General features: G+C 36.1%; 1 protein-coding gene across 1 annotated transcript in view; it reads left to right on the top strand.

The window, feature by feature from the left end:
- LOC127452581 (U4/U6 small nuclear ribonucleoprotein Prp3-like) overlaps nucleotides 1-15,622 on the top strand; it is a 28,846-nt gene extending 13,224 nt beyond the window's left edge. The window contains exons 10-17 of the mRNA XM_051718153.1: nucleotides 1,267-1,349; nucleotides 1,499-1,642; nucleotides 1,830-1,929; nucleotides 2,090-2,203; nucleotides 9,725-9,843; nucleotides 9,932-10,009; nucleotides 10,112-10,170; nucleotides 13,064-15,622. Coding sequence (XP_051574113.1) covers nucleotides 1,267-1,349; nucleotides 1,499-1,642; nucleotides 1,830-1,929; nucleotides 2,090-2,203; nucleotides 9,725-9,843; nucleotides 9,932-10,009; nucleotides 10,112-10,170; nucleotides 13,064-13,213 — 847 coding nt within the window. The 3' untranslated portion in view covers nucleotides 13,214-15,622. The remainder of the gene's footprint in view (nucleotides 1-1,266; nucleotides 1,350-1,498; nucleotides 1,643-1,829; nucleotides 1,930-2,089; nucleotides 2,204-9,724; nucleotides 9,844-9,931; nucleotides 10,010-10,111; nucleotides 10,171-13,063) is intronic.
- Nucleotides 15,623-17,480: the final 1,858 nt, after the last annotated feature.

The raw sequence follows: 17,480 nt of genomic DNA, 5'->3' as shown, positions 1-17,480 counted from the left end.
TTATTGGTATTGGCCACAGTGAGCTATGATTTATCGGTTATTGTATCGGTCACAATTAGCTATGAATTATCTGTTACTGGTATTGGCCACAATGAGCTATGAATTATTGGTTACTGGTGTCGGCCACAATGAGCTATGAATTATTGGTTACTGGTATCGGCCAAACTGAGCTATGAATTATCCGTATCGACCACAATAAGCTATGAATTATCGTATCGGCCACAGTGAGCTAGGAATTATCGGTATCGGCCACAATGAGCTATTAAATATCGGTTGACGTATTGGCCTCAATGAGCTATGAATTATCGGCTACTGATATCGGCCACAATGAGCTATGAATGATCAATTACTGTATCGGTCTAAATGGGCTATGAATTATTGGTTATTATTTTTCAGCCAAAATGAGCTATGAATTATCGGTATCTGCCACAATGAGCTATGAATCATCGGTATTGGCCACAATGAGTTATGAATCATCGGTATTGGCCACGATGAGCTATGAATTATTGGTTATCGTATTGGTCACAATGAGCTATGAATTATCGGTTACTGGTATAAGCCACAATGAGCTATGAATGATCAATTACTGTATCGGTCAAAATGGGCTATGAATTATCAGTTACTGGTATTGGCCACAATGAGCTATGAATTATCGGTTTCTGGTATCGACCACAATGAGCTGTGAATTATCGGTTACAGGTATCGGCCACAATGAACTATGAATTATCGGTATCAGCCAAAATGAGCTATGAATTATTGTATCGCTACATTGAGCTATGAATTATTGGTTGTCGTATTGGCCACAATGAGCTATGAACTATCGGTTACTGGTATCGGCCACACTGAGCTATGAATTATCGGTATCGGCCACAATGAGCTAGGAATTAATTGTGTCGGCCCAGAAATTACTTACTGGTGGATCCCTACTTGTGTGTTAAATTCCAAGTTTTCTGAAACCATAAGATCGTTTTGTGTGATAAAGTGCCAAAATTAAAGATGTGAGCATCAATGAAGTTTGACGACAAACTTTTTTGGCAAGTTTGAATTATGCGGAAGAGCTAATGAGAATTGAGGGCAAGATTTTCAGCCAGTCACAACATCTGTCAGTTCCTCACACAAAAGTGATCGATTATCATTTTCAATTTTGGGTCAACTAACACAATGACATATTTAACATCTTTTTCTTTTATTTATTTTTTATTTTTCACCAAAAGACGATTTTTGTTACAATTCTTCTGTTGTTTTTCTTTGTTTCTTGCATCTCAGATCTGCAAATACAAATTTGGATGGGATTGAGATGCATGGAGTCACTAACCTGGTTGAGCACCCCATTCAGATGGCCCCTCCAGGTATTAATACATGCACAAAACCAAATGAGCTCAGTGGCTTACAGAAAGGCAATATTCTGTTGGTTTGAACATCAAAACCTAAGTTACCTCATTGATTAAAAATGTATCGTCATTCACTCTCTGTCTGTCTGTCTGTCTGCTTCTCTTAGTGGATGCAGATATGCCGGTGACCCTGGGTGTATATTTGACCAAGAAGGAACAGAAGAAGTTGAGGAGACAGACTCGCAGGGAAGGCCAGAAAGAACTCCAGGAGAAGGTCCGATTGGGCCTCATGCCTCCACCTGAACCCAAAGGTACGGCACCAAGCAGAACCTGCTAGTCACATATTTAAAAACAAAGAATTCAATATGTATTTTAATGTAGTATCACATCAAATTGCTTGTGGTATTTATCAGTTTTTGGACTGTTATGTATGCAGTTATGTATTCATGTTAATAAATCCTGTTTCTTTGGAATATGATGTATAATTTGTCTCTACAGTACGTATCTCTAATCTGATGAGGGTTTTGGGGACGGAGGCTGTGCAGGACCCCACTAAAGTAGAGGCTCATGTTAGAGCACAAATGGCCAAGAGACAGAAGTGAGTTCCTACACACACACACACACACACACACAAACAAACAAGGAGGATAAAAAAAGCCACTAGTATTTTATTCAAACAAACACTTCGTCTTGGACATTAACACTATTCATGCGTGCGGCTCTCTGATAACACTGATGTTTCCACTTTGTGTGTTCAGGGCACACGAGGAGGCGAACGCAGCACGTAAACTCACAGCAGAACAAAGGAAAGAGAAGAAGGTCAAGAAACTCAAGGAGGATTTAAGTCACGGGGTTCACATCGCTGTTTACAGGTACAAAACACTTCTTTAATCATGCATTAGGATTTTTTAAAGCTCTGCTATCTGCTCTGCCTGGAACTGAATTCGTCATGGGTTAAACTGAAGTAACAGTGTTGATCTTGATAACGAAATTGCTACCAAAAATATTAAATGATGAAACCTCCTTTAATGATAAAGACGAGGTGAAAAAGACGCATCAGGACAATAATTTAACAATTTTAATGAAAGAATACTGTTGATGAAAATATGATGAGGAACATTATACTAGATATTAACAATGCACAAACAATGTTTTAAGAAAAATTTTTTTTTTTAGAAAGAATTGATTCAAATAAACCAATTGTAGTATTTAGAGGGATTTTTTTCTTCATTTGAGCTGCAGGGAGCAGAAAGAGATGAAAAACGGTAAGATGAACCGCTTTACTAATGGGTTAGTTAACTCACTCATAATTCATTCCCGTATTCAGACCCCTTAATTTTTTTTTCAGTTTATGTTGCAGCCTTATGCTTAAATGCTTTAAATTATTTATTTTTTTCACATCAGTCTACACTCCATACCTCATAATGACAAAGTAAAAACCAGAGTTTTGATAACTTTGCAAATTTATTAAAAAGAAAAAACTGAAATATCACATTGACATAATTATTAAGACCCTTTGCTATGACATTTGCTTGAAATTTAGCTCAGGTGCATCCCATTTCTCTGGATCATCTTTGAGATGTTTCTACACTTTGATTGGAGTCCACCTGTGGCAAATTCAATTGATTGGACATGATTTGGAAAGGCACACACCTGTCTATATAAGGTTTCACAGCTGAAAATGCATATCAGAGCAAAAACCAAGCCATGAGGTCAAAGGAACTGCCTGAAGAGCTCAGAGACAGGATTTTGTTGAGGCACAGATCTGGGAAAGGCTAAGAGAAATTTTTTGCTGCATTGAAGGTTCCCAAGAGCACAGTGGCCTCCATAATTCTTAAATGGAAGAAGTTTGGAACAACCAGGACTCTTCCTAGAGCTGGCCGCCCAGCCAAACTGAGCAATTGGGGGAGAAGGGCCTTGGTAAGAGAGGTGACCAAGAACACGATGGTCACTCTGGTTGAGCTCCAGAGATCATGTGTGGAAATGAGAGAAACTTGCAGAAGGACATCCATCACTGAAACACTCCACTGATCTGGGCTTTATGGCAGAGTGGGCAGACGGAAGCCTCTCCTCAGTGCAAGACACAAAAAAGCACCTAAAGGACTCTCAGACTGTGAGAAACAAGATTCTCTGGTCTGATGAAACGAAGAATGAACTGTTTGGCCTCAATTCCAAGCGTCATGTCTAGAGGAAACCAGGCACCGCTCATCACCTGCGCAATACCATCCCAACGGTGAAGCATGGTGATGGTAGCATCATGCTGTGGAGGTGTTTAAGTGGCAGGGACTGTGGGACTGGTCAGGGTTGAAAGAAAGCTGAACACAGCAAAATACAGAGATGTCCTTGATGAAAACCTGGTCCAGAGTGCTCAGGACCTCAGACTGGGCCGAAGGTTCACCATCCAACAGGACAATGACCCTAAGCACACAGCCAAGACAATGTAAGAGTGTCTTAGGGACAACTCTGTGAATGTCCTTGAGTGGCCCAGCCAGATCCTAGACTTGAACCCAATCGAACATCTCTGGAGAGACCTGAAAATGGCTGTGCACCGACGGTCCCCATCCAACATGACAGCGCTTGAGAGGAAGAATGGCAGAAAATCCCCAAATCCAGGTGTGCAAAACTTGTCGCATCATAACCAAAAATACTTCAGGCTTCCAAAGGTGCTTCAACTAAGTACTGAGTTAAGGGTCTGAATACTTATGTCAATGTGATATTTCAGTTTTTTCTTTTTAATAAATTTGCAAAGTTATCAAAAATCTGGTTTTTGCTTTGTCATTATGGGGTATGGAGTGTAGATTGATGTGAAAAAATAAATCATTTAAAGCATTTTAGCATAAGGCTGCAACATAACAATGTGAAAAAAAAAAATGAAGGGGTCTGAATATTTTATGAATGCACTGTATATGAGATCAGGGCTCGACAATAACTGGCCTGTGTGAGAGATAATCGGGCCAGTTGCTAGAACTCTCACTTGCTTGATCGAGCCAGCAGTGTTAATCCCGTCAACAAAATTACTGACGAAAACATTCATTGATGAAGGGTTTTTTGACTTCGTCAATGATAATGAAGACGAGATGAAAAAGGCGCATTATGACGATAATTAAACAATGTTAATAAAGCATACTTTTGACAAAAATATGACGAGATAAAAATGATACTGCAAGATATTAACATTGCAAGTTATATAAACAGAAGAAGAAACATCTTAAGAATCTGTATACAGAAGATGATATTACACATGGATTAATCTAATACATTAATCCAGTATGTTAGGGATTTCTCCGCTTGAGCTATGTGAATTAATTGTGCTGAACACCTGCATAATGAACTGCTTCAAAATGGGGTAAATACCTAATTTAAACGCATCCTATTTATACATGAGTTTAATCAATATATCCACCACATACTGTATATGTAATATATAACAATTTACATCTGCACAGTGAAGTGAATGAACAGGTGAACTTGAACTAAATGATGTGCTAGTCAGAACATTTGTAATTTGCGTTGCATTACTTGCGTTGTGAATACGCTGTTTCCGAAAGAAACATGCAATGTAATGTCCTTTCACAAAAAAATTTATACTTTTTCTGAAGCATGAAAAATTCAGAATACAGGCAGACTTCTAAAAAGTAGCTAATACTTTAGTCTATACATTATTATTCCAGGAGCACAGGTTTTTCACAACAAGGATATTATGTTTATTTATGTTTGATACATGTTTACATTAGAAAATGTTTTTGTTTTCTAAATGTTTGAATATTTGATTAAAGTTTGGTCTGTTACAGTTTTACACACTTTGTTCATCATCAACTAAATATCATTTTCGTGACTAAAATTACATGTAATTTTCATCAGAGCAAAACTAACTAAAATGAATGAATATCACATGAAGAAATACTGACTAATTTTAAAGGACATTTTCGTCAAAAAACTAAAACTATGACAAAAACAAAAAACTGAAAAAATTAACACTGCGGGCCAGTGCTGCACTTATAACATTAGTGCAAGCTGACAACAAGCAAGAGAGCACAAATTACATTCTTCTAACCGAGCACTTGGAGACGAGCGAGCTTGATTATATTGAGTGTGCAGAGACTAGCAATCGTATACTAGACACGCACTGTCGCATGAGCACACAAGAGCGTACACTGTTCTATGTGTTTTAGCAGCATTCATTTCTAATGGATTCACTCATCATGAATTTTGGAGTGGGACTGCACATCTCACATAACATTTTAATGATCGCTGGTAGGGGTGTGAATCTTTGGGTTGAAAGTGATTTGATTCACGATTCACAGGTTTTTGATTCAATTCAAAAACTATTTTTGCTAATTCAAAACAATTCGATTTGATTAATGATTCAATTCTGCATTTTTTTTAAAAACGCATTTTATATTATTCTTTTAATACTTCCCCTAATGTGTCTTAAGCAAGAAAAAGAAAGGCTTACTACTTAAGGTTGTTTATTCCACCAAAGGTAACTTGAAAGAAAACACATTAAATACATGTACTGTAAATACAGGCTACTTGGAATGCAATAATAGTACAAGACTACAGTGTGCCAATAAAATATTTCAGAGCTGAACAAAGCTAGAAAAGTATTCCATATTTCACTATAAAAAGTATTTTTATTAATTTGCTTTACTTTTCCAGGCCTTGAAATCACAATTTTAAAATTTCCTGATATTTCCAGGTTTTCTATGACCGTGGGAACCCCGAATCAATAAGCTAATTCAAATATTACAACATTAAAGTAACATCATCTGACTACATTCAGTTTCAAAGAAAAGAGAAAAGCAATCATATAGATGACTTCAATTTAAATGTTTTCTGCACACCGAGTCCCCAACTAAACAATGATACCAGTAAAATGGCACTATTTTATCTTACAGAAAATATTGGCTTAAGTTACCTCGCAATTAAATAACTTTATTTCAGTAGGGACCCAGTGTCAGAAATTAACTTTTACATTTATGGGCAATATTTGCCCCATTGAATTTGATTTTCAGGGGCATTTTTACCTTTATGGGGCATTTTCTTTTTCCCCTAACAATTTAAAACATAAACTGTGTCTTATCCGTTTATGTCATAATGTAAATTTAATCAATTTATTAATAAAAATTAAAAAAGAAAAAGAAACAAAGTCTGAGAATGTATTAGGGATGTCCTTCCCTAAAAATGACATCAACTCTCAGAGGTTACAAATAAAAAACAGAAGAATTCATTACGTGGGCATTTTTTGCCCCCACATTGTGAATTTCGATGGCATTTTTATGATTTTTAATGGCATTGTTTCCCCAAGCTCTCCTTAATTTGAGACCGTGTAGTGGCCACGCAGCGAGTTGGCAGCTTAATGAGAATATTTGACTCGTGACAAGAGCGCAAATGTGAGCTGCCATTTGCTCACAAGATAGTGGCCATGATATCAGAAATTAGGTGCTTGAAAGACTTTGAAAGCTGCTCAGAAAAAGTTTCAGTGGGAGTTACGGATGGAACGGAGAGCAGGCACAATCCCGTAAAAGTGACGGAAGAGTGCAGCGGGAGATTTGTGAGGGTGCACACTCCGGGATGCGCTAGAGAATGAAGCAGCGGATGTCTAATTTAAGTGGTACATATAACTAATTTAATATTTATATATTCTAAAATATTGTGTACTGATTTGCTGAATCGAGATTAATTCGATTTTAACAGTCTAAATCGATTATTGACCAACACTTACAATTCTCGATTAAAAAAAATCATATTTTAAGATCGATGCATGCGCATCGGCAGGATTACTTATCGATGCAGAAAACTAGTGAATAGTTACACCCCTAATGCCTGCACATTCCATGTTCACAGTGCGGGATATTCCCTATTTTCTTTTTTTTTTTCTTTTTAACATGTTGGAAATTAATAATCCACACATAGGAACACACGAAATCAATAGTTTCTTTCTGTTGGACTGTAAATCCATCTCTTCCCGTGCATCTCTCTCATGATCTCTCTCCGTGCAGTGTAGACGCTGTTTAGGGCATACACAATCAGAAAAGGAAAAGAGTGCTTAAACACTACACAGTTGACTACATGACTTAATGGGTGACTGAAAACCCACAATGTGCTCCACTGAGCTCTTTGCGGAAAAGAAAAAGTGTAAATAGCAGGACTGCTGAGGTTAAAATTATGTATTTATGAATTCATATCTGTAAAGCGCTAATATGGGGTTACATAAGACGTAGTTCTTGCATTCTTGCAAATTATAAATGATAAAATGTTGGGGGAAATTGTCTTAATGTAATGAACAGTATATTAGTCCTGTCGATTTAACGTTAATTTATTGCGACTGAATTAAAACGCATTTAAAAAATTTACGCAAATAATTGTGCCCCCTGACGAGTATGTAAATTCCATAATAAAAGTATGGATTTTCCTACCATACGAGCAATTCAAGCTTGAAGTACATCTGTGTTTATGAGTCAGTAGGTGACATCATGCCTCAACAAACATCACAAGCAGTGCAGCCACTGAATAAGAACCCATCACTTAGGAGGAACACATCAGAATACAGGTTCAGAGTTTCTTTTTAGCTACTTTTAACGTGACACAGTGTCCCAAAAATGCGCTGTTTATGACCTAGAATACCAGTGAGATGCTGTAAACACGTCTTCGTGAGGCATGCACATGCACATAGAGCGACAATTAAAAGAAGAGCAGACGGAACTCAAGAATGAGTACTGTTAGATCTGGACACATTGATGAACTCAGTGCAAAACAGATTGCTGTCCACTGTAGGCTTGTTCAGTGATATGAAAACAAAAAAAATATTTTGAGTTTATAAGCAGCTGTTTTATTGTCTAATCAACACTTCATTTATCTGCCACAATAATGCAATTCATTTCAAACTGAATTTCAATCTGTATTATTTATTATAGGCCCTACATATTGTATTTATAAATATTTGAATCATTATGCATTATATAAATGAATTCTTTATTTGCGGGCCTTCTCTGCAAATAATGATGCATGCAATTAATTGTGATTAATTCCATAATGTCTTGGAATTAATTAGATAACATTTAATTATTGACAGCCCATATATATACACTGATCAGCCACAACATTAAAACCACCTGCCTAATATTGTGTAGGTCCCCCTCGTTCGACAAAACAGCACCAACCCGCATCTCAGAATAGCATTCTGAGATGTTATTCTTCTCACCACAGTTGTACAGAGAGGTTATCTGAGTTACTGTAGACTTTGTCAGTTTGAACCAGTCTGGCCATTCTCTGTTGACCTCTCTCATCAACAAGGCATTTCCATCCACAGAACTGCCACTCACTGGATGTTTTTTTGTTTTTGGCATCATTCGGAGTAAATTCTAGAGACTGTTGTGTGTGAAAATCCCAGGAGATCAGCAGTTACAGAAATACTCAAACCAGCCCATCTGGCTCCAAAAATCATGCTACTCTCCAAATCACTGAGATCACATTTTTCCCCATCCTGATGGTTGATGTGAACATTAACTGAAGTTCCTGACCCGTATCTGCCTGATTTTATGCACTGCATTGCTGCCATATGATTGGCTGATTAGATAATCGCATGGATGATTGTTGGTGCCAGACGGGCTGGTTTGAGTATTTCTGTAACTGCTGATCTCCTGGGATTTTCACACACAACAGTCTCTAGAATTTACTCAGAATGGTGCCAGAAACAAAAAAACATCCAGTGAGCAGCAGTTCTGCAGATGGAAACGCCTTGTTGAAGAGAAAGGTTAATAGAGAATGGCCAGACTGGTTTGAACTGACAAAGTCTACGGTAACTCAGATAACCGCTCTGTACAATTGTAGTGAGAAGAATATCATCTCAGAATGCTATTCTGAGATGCGGGTTGGTGCTGTTTTGGCGACATGAGGAAGACCTACACAATATTAGGCAGGTGGTTTTAATGTTGTGGCTGATTTGTGTGTGTGGTGTGTGTGTGTGTGTGTATATTAATAGCTTCAATTTTTTTTATTTGAATTTGATTGTAAAAACAGCTATTTTTAATTTTTGTGTTGAGGCCACAAAAGTAAAAAAAAATTACAAATCTTAACCACTGGCCAAACTAATATTTCATACAAGGGAAATTTCTGTGACTTAATATGCCATTTCAATCAGATTGAATGAATATGACATGATGAATTGCGGACTAATTAGATAAATTGTCGACATTTTCTTGTATGAAAATACAAAGTTAAAAAAATGAAATGTGGCAAGAAAAAAAGAAATAAATACAAAACACAAGTAAACTATATACAGACAGCATGGTCAGCTGTGTCTTATTCACAAATGAAGGCCTTTTATGCTCTGTCATCTTGTTTGTCCTACCGTTTTGTTTACCCATGTAGTTCCTATGCTTTGCCTTTAGGATCCGAAATCTGCATAACCCAGCCAAGAAATTTAAGGTGGAGGCCAACGCAAACCAGTTGTACCTTACCGGTACAGTGGTGCTACACAAAGATGTCAACATCGTAGTAGTGGAGGGAGGTGAGTGATTGAGCATTTAAAGCAAGGATTCATTCATTTCTTCACAGATGATTATTATTAATTGTCTTTAAACATCAATTCCCCATAGGACCCAAAGCACAGAAGAAGTTTAAACGGCTGATGCTGAATAGGATCAAATGGGATGAGCAAAATTCAAAGAGAGATGGTAAGAGAAGACTGAAGGAGAGCTCTTAACGTGCAGACTTATAATCAGCCATGTATGTGATATTATTAGGAGTTGACCTTGGACCTTTTCTATTTCTGCCAGAGCCTGAAGGGTCCGATGATGATTCCAGGAAGAATAATAAATGCACCTTGGTTTGGGAGGTAAACATATATCTGTTACATTCTTTAAGGAACAGTCCCGGTTCCATACAAGTTAAGCTAATTCAGCAGCATTTGTGGCATAATATTGATTACAACAAAAAAATTATTTTGACTCATCCATCCTTTTCTTTAAAATAAATAAAAAAAGCAAAAATCGAGGTACTTACAATGGAAGTGAATGGGGCCAATTTTTGGAGGGTTTAAAGGCAGAAATTTAGTTTATAATTTTATAAAAGCTCTTAATTAAGCACATTAATTATTTTGTTAAAGATGTTGTATTATTTCAGCTGTAAAGTTGTTTAAACTGACATTTTTACAGTTGTTTTAGGGTTTGTTGTCTTTGTCATGGCAACGAGGTTGTAAAACTGGATATAACTTCAGGGTTCCAGACTGCGACTAAAAAGGTTGCAAATGTGACCAAAAATAATTGATTGCGACAATAATTTAAAATCTAGTCGCCATTGGCGACAGTCAGGTTGTGTGCATTTTAGTGCCCGGCCGATTTATCGGCTGATATTATCGGCTGATATTATCGGCCGACATTAGTCTTTCTCAGATATATTTGTATCGCCGTATATGTTTTCGTGGTGGATTGTGTCTGTTGGGTGTTGATTTCATGCTACGTTGTTACCTAGTTGGTGAGATGCAATGCTGTAAAGTAAATAAACAACGTCCATCTTTTACTCTCTGTGACAAGCTTTTAGCTTACTGGCTAACCACGTAGCTACTTTCATTGCTTGTCAGCTGAGTTGAAGCTAATGTGTAAACATGTATTCACCAATCTGTTGTTCAGGATTCACAGTTTGTTACCCCCTTCAACCGAACAATTCCAGTCGTTGCATTTATAAAATGTAATATTTAAAAGTCTGGTTTTCCACTGTTGAAAGTTTCCCCTGAACTTGAATAGCAGAATACTGTGTAACACGGCTGCCGCTGTTTATCTCTTGACTCGGCAGTATTAATATAGTCAGCATTTGACTGATACTAAACAGTACTACTGATGTTCATTTAGCTATATATTGTATTTTTATTTATTCTTTATTTAAATGGTCAGCATTTGACTGATACTAAACATACAGTACTTATTTTTATTTAGCTATATATTATTATTTAGCTTAGTCATTTTTTTAGTCTGGAGCCCTGAACTTTACACAGAAAAGATTAGTAAGTGATTTGATCACACTAAAATCATGTTTACACACATACTGTTTATGTCATGAGGCTGTACTTTTAAAACAATATTTTAAAGTTCAAAAATTGGCCTCCATTCACTTCCATTGTAAGTTCCTCAATTTTTGCTTTTTTTTTTTTAAAGAAAAGGAGGGGCAAGTCAAAATTTATTTTGTGGTAATCGATATTATGCCACAAATGCTGTCGATTGAGCTTCACTTGTATTGATCCAGGAATATTTATTTAAAGCCTGTTTTGACATAGTTCAGTTTTCTCAGACAATTTTTTGCACAAAAACTATTTACACCAGTTTGACAGTTTCTGCCATTCTCTGAAAAAAAAAAAAAAGACAGATATTTAAATGCATGCATATATATATATATATATATATATATCACAAGATGATATCTGCTGAAACCGGATATGAACGCACACAACATGACTGTCGCCAATGGCGACTAGATTTTAATTTGTTTTTGGTTGCATTTGTGACCATTTTAGTCGCAGTCTGGAGCCCTAGTATTGTACCAAAATTATCAACAAGATGATATCATACTGTTTAAAATTTTTAGGTATTGCGATATTTCGTTAGGAGCTTAATACAGCTCTACCCATATACACCGATCAGCCACAACATTAAAACCACCTGCCTAATATTGTGTAGGTCCCCCTCGTGCTGCCAAAACAGTGCCAACCCACATCTCAGAATAGCATTCAGAGATTATATTCTTCTCACCACAATTGTACAGAGCGGTTATCTAATTTACTGTAGACTTTGTCAGTTCAAACCAGTCTGGCCATTCTCTGTTGACCTCTCTCATCAACAAGGCATTTCCATCTGCAGAAATGCCGCTCAACAATCATGCCATGCTCCAAATCACTGAGCATGGCATGATTGTTGAGCGGCAGTTCTGCAGATGGAAACCACTGATAAAATTTTTTTCCCCATTCTGATGGTTGATGTGAACATTAATTGAAGCTCCTGACCCGTATCTTCGTGATTTTATGTACTGCCCTGTTGCCACACGATTGGCTGATTAGATAATGGCATGGATAACTGTTGGTGTCAGACGGGCTGGTTTGAGTATTTCTGTAACTGCTGATCTCCTGGGATTTTCACACACAACAGTCTCTAGAATTTACTCAGAATGGTGCCAAAAATAAAAAACATCCAGTGAGTGGCAGTTCTGTGGACGGAAAAGCCTTGTTGATGAGAGAGGTTAACAGAGAATGGCCAGTCTGGTTCGAACTGACAAAGTCTACAGTAACTCAGATAACCGCTCTGTACAGCTGTGGTGAGAACAATAGCATCTGAGTTAATCTTAGAATGCTATTCTGAGATGTGGGTTGGCACTGTTTTGGTGGCACGAGGGGGACCTACACAATATTAGGCAGGTGGTTTTAATGTTGTGGCTGATCGGTGTATAAATATTTTCTGTAAATATAAATACACATTTAATTTATTATTATTATTTTGTTTTTAAATATTGAATTTTGTCAACTTTGATTTCATGGGGCTGTTAAAGCAAGAGAGTATGTGCAGAAAGGTATTCAGTTTTACACTGTGACTTTTACCTGTTATTGAGAGAGTTCTTGTGTTTTTTTTTTTTTTGTTTTGTTTTTTTTTTCTTTATCATTGTTGAATTCAGTAAATAACAAACTCGTATGTAGTTTCTTATTAATGCCCAAGTTTTTCTTCTCTTTCCTCTTTTTCTTTTTCCAGGGCACAGCCAAGGAACGTAGCTATGGAGAGGTTAAGTTTAAGCAGTGTCCCACAGAGAACATGGCTCGGGAACATTTTAAGAAGCATGGCACCGAGCACTACTGGGACTTAGCTCTGAGTCAAAGCGTGCTGGAGACAACCGATGATTGAGACATGAACTGAACGGAGCAGAAACTGAATAAGCACGAAAACTCAGTGGAGTCTGTGCCATGTGCACAACTATTTTTTTGTTTTTGAGAGAAGTGGAATTGACTGACAGTGAGAAACGTGTAAATATAGCTCGAGTGTGAGAGATTGTTGTTGAGTGTGTTTTGCGTGCCTGTCGTACAGGTGTGAAACAATGCAAAGCTTAAGAACAAGAGTTGTGTGATTAAGTTGTTACTCTGCTTATACTGAAGAACCAATGTTGGCAGATTGAACAAAGACTTTATTGGATGTAAAGTTTTTGTATCTCCTGTAACGGTCTCTTTTAATCAGCTGTCTGTGATCCTGTTCTATGGCTTCCACCTTGGATCTACCTTGTTTGAGCACTGCATCACTTGCTCGCAATGTCTTGATGCAGTCTTTTAAGTAAGCAAGAAAGCCTCACTTCTGTAATGAGCAGTTTGACACTGTGTAGTTTATTACTCAATGAGCAGACGTGTTTCAGTGCACAACGTAAAGTATTGGTTTCTGTATAACACACAAGGGTTGTTTTTAAAGTGTTGCTATGCTTTTACAAAAAAGGAGGATTTTTGTTTACATTTTGGTTCGCATATACCAATATCCAGTAGTGAGAGAGAACCTGGCTTGCTAAATCTGTTTCTCACATTGTGTTCTTTTGTTCCCTATTGTTTTTCCCATTTGTTTTCTTTTGACAAGGACTCAAATGCAGATCTCAGCTGTACATAAACTGCAACTAACCGAATGCTGGTGATTAAAAACCAAGTTTGTTTCTTTTAAAATGTTAAAGTCTTTGTTTACTAAGAGCAAGATTAAATACACATGTTGTGTGACCAGTATGATTTATGAGATAGGGTAACCATTGCAAGTGTCTGACATGTACTGGTCATTGAAGTTGCCAGTTTAGGACCAGTGAGGAGTCTGTTTCTCAAACTAGAGACTCTGGTGTACTTGTCCTCTTGTTGTTGTGCACCTGGGCCGTCAACTTCTCTGTCCTTGCTATATCCAGTTTGATTTCTTCTTTCAAGACAGTATAAGTGCATGGAATAGCCTTCATCTCTCAAAAAATAATAGACTGATGAAATTCAGGAGAAATGTGTTTCTTTTTGACCATTTTTATAACCAAAAATTGACTTGCAAGTGTAAAGTGGCTTTTAAGAGCTTGAAAGTACTCAATACCTGGAAAAAGACATGGTATTGCAATTTCCACAGCCATTTTCAGTGTCTGAGTACCAAGTTAGCATATTAGAATAATTTCTTAATGTGATAATTCACCCCAAAAATTAAATCTGTTAAAATTCTCCCTCATGTCACTCCAAACCTGTATGCATTTATTTCTTCTGTGGAGCACAAAAGAAGATATTGCGAAAAATGTTTATTTTGTCCATGAAAGTCAAAACGGTCCATTTACTGTTGGGGCCCCATTGACTCATTCAACAGTTGACACATTCTTCAAAATATCTTTTGTGTTATGCAAAATTAAAAAATGCATACAGGTTTGGATTGAAATGAGGGTGAGTAAATGATGACAGAATTTTCCATTTTAGGTGAACTATCCATTTAAAAATTTCTTAATGACACATATTTTTTCTTTATAGACTGATGTAATGGCTGCTGAAAATGGGGCTTTAACATCATGGGTCATTTTTTTTAATTTTTTTTTTTTAAATAAATAAAAATATAATACACTCATTCCAAGCAGTAATAGTAATTTGCAACAGTACTGATGTTGCTGCATTCTACGTCAAATGTAAATCAAGTCAATCACTGAAACATCAGCACCACCTTGAGTAAGAAAGAGCATGTATAATATGTATGTGTACACGCATATGGGATACTGATAATTCACCACTTACAGACAATCTGTGATATTGTAGTCATTTGTATGAATATAGTACTCATTTTTCTTGTAATAAAGACATATATATCCTTTGATAGTAAACTTCTATAGATACGTAATAACTAAAATGATTTATGGAAGCGCAAAAAAGCGACATTATTACATATCTCGGGTCTTTACTTTGGTGATTAAGCAGTTATAAAAATGAATGTGATGAAACATGTCAAAAACATCTTCAGGTTTCAACCTAAAATCAAAAGAAAGAAAGAAAATATTTTGCATAAAGAAAATTAAGGTTGTTTATTTATTTTGCATTGTAAGATTGTTTTCATGAGATGTAAGCACACCCACCCAACACCACAACTGTAATAAAAGAAAGAAAAAAAAAATCTCATTACTGTGAAATGTAAAAAAAAAAAATATATTACATTTTCATAATATCACGTTTATAATACTACCTTCAGTTTATGCTGATTAAAATAATTGTATTACTGTATACTTATTACTATATATGTAGCTTACTATATATAATAAACGGTCAGTTTGGTTTTTCATAATATGATCTACAGTTGATATCAATATTCACTACATTTTACACCAGAACATTCTGACGAAACAACAACGGGCACGTGACAGCATCATTTTTGGCGCCAACAGGTATTACCAAAGTCCCGATAATGACCGCTAGGGGCATCTGTGCTTGGTCCGTTATTTTTTTATTTGATTTTTTTATTAGAACAATGCGGGTTATATGAGATATTACATGGAAAAAAAAAAAACAAGTTTGTACAAAGTAAATAAGTGCATAGTTCTTATTACGTTTAGATTTTTACTTTTAGAAATAGTTTCCAAATATGTTTTAATGTCAATTTTAAATTGTTCAAAAACAGGTCATTTTTCAGCCCATTTGATTTTATGCATGTAATAACGTGCCATAATTATTATTATTATTATTATCTTTATCAATTGAGAAACACTTTAACATCACATCACTTTCTGCAAATTCATTCAAATCATTTTTGATTTGAATGAACTCTCTCCAAAATATTGTACCTTAGGACACTCCCAAAAATATTCCTGTTATAACCCAGGAATAACAGGGTTCAAAACTGTTACTATGAATGCAAACTTTAATACAGTGAAAAGACACTCTATTAGCATAACACAAATATATATATATATATATATATATATATATATATATATATATATATATATATATATATATATATATATATATAATATATAAATAAATAAAAATTTCCAACATTATTTTGAATGTCCATGTACTAAAATAAAATATTTGATGCCATGAGTGTACCTTCATTAACTATTATTTTGAATGGCCATGGAAAATGAAGCAATGTGATAATTTTACCTGGTCGCAAAAAGTAGTCCATAAATTTTGCTGACCCTTTATGCTTCCTAGAGCTAATGTGTGCTTCTAAATCACTTGCACCTTTATTAGCAACTGACACATAAGTGCCAGCTTTACATGTCATACATTCTGCTTCCCAATGAACCTGGATGAAAGCATGGGAATTTTTTGTGCAAATCTTCTGTAAATTTGCACTTTCGTTGGGGCATTGTTTCCACTCAGCTGTCATTTGCTGCTACTGTCAAGCTGTTTGATGCTGAACACAACAGCGCTTCGCGCGTTCACAGAGAGATTGACAGGCTGGAATTTGGCCAATAGTTGCTGCAAGCCTCTTATAATCGACCAATTGTGTGTGAGAAGGCGGGACTTACAAAGACGGGTTAAAGCAATGCAAATATGCGCGCGCACACAATGAAGTATTAGACCAGATGCACATCATAATGCAACTAAAGCCGAATCCCGGACGTTTTCGTAAATTTAGAAATCCCGGCTGAACACTTTTTTAAGGTCCGAAAAAGAGGACATGTCCGGGAAAAAGAGGACGCATTGTCACCCTATGTAACAGCAACAATATATTTTGTTTACACAAGGGAACGTAATAAAAAATATTAATACATCCATAACTGGAAAAATCTTTGCGGAGCAACCTAATGCAGGAATTAAACTCTTCAGCTTTTTCTAATGAAAAATTATTACCACATTGTAAAAGCCTTAAAATTTCCCTGGGAATTGCATGCAATACATAAAGTATTGGCTAGGTTCAACTGAGAAATGATGTTACTAAATTCAGTTGTTATATACAACTATATAAAACACCCTCAACTGCTTAACCCAAATAATTCCCTTTTTAAACCAACTTGCATAAAAAGTGTTTTGTTTCTAACCCTTATATATTTATTATTCCAAATTGTACATTTATGGGTGGTGAAATTATCATTGTACATAAGTGTCCATGAAAGTATTACCTGTTTGTAGAAACCTACAAGTTTTATGAGTATCTTGTTAATATCAAAACCACATATCAATAAAAACTCTAT

The sequence above is a fragment of the Myxocyprinus asiaticus genome, chromosome 15, assembly GCF_019703515.2.
Source record: "Myxocyprinus asiaticus isolate MX2 ecotype Aquarium Trade chromosome 15, UBuf_Myxa_2, whole genome shotgun sequence".
Classification (NCBI taxonomy): domain Eukaryota; kingdom Metazoa; phylum Chordata; class Actinopteri; order Cypriniformes; family Catostomidae; genus Myxocyprinus; species Myxocyprinus asiaticus.
This window is presented reverse-complemented; position numbering and strand designations above follow the sequence as displayed.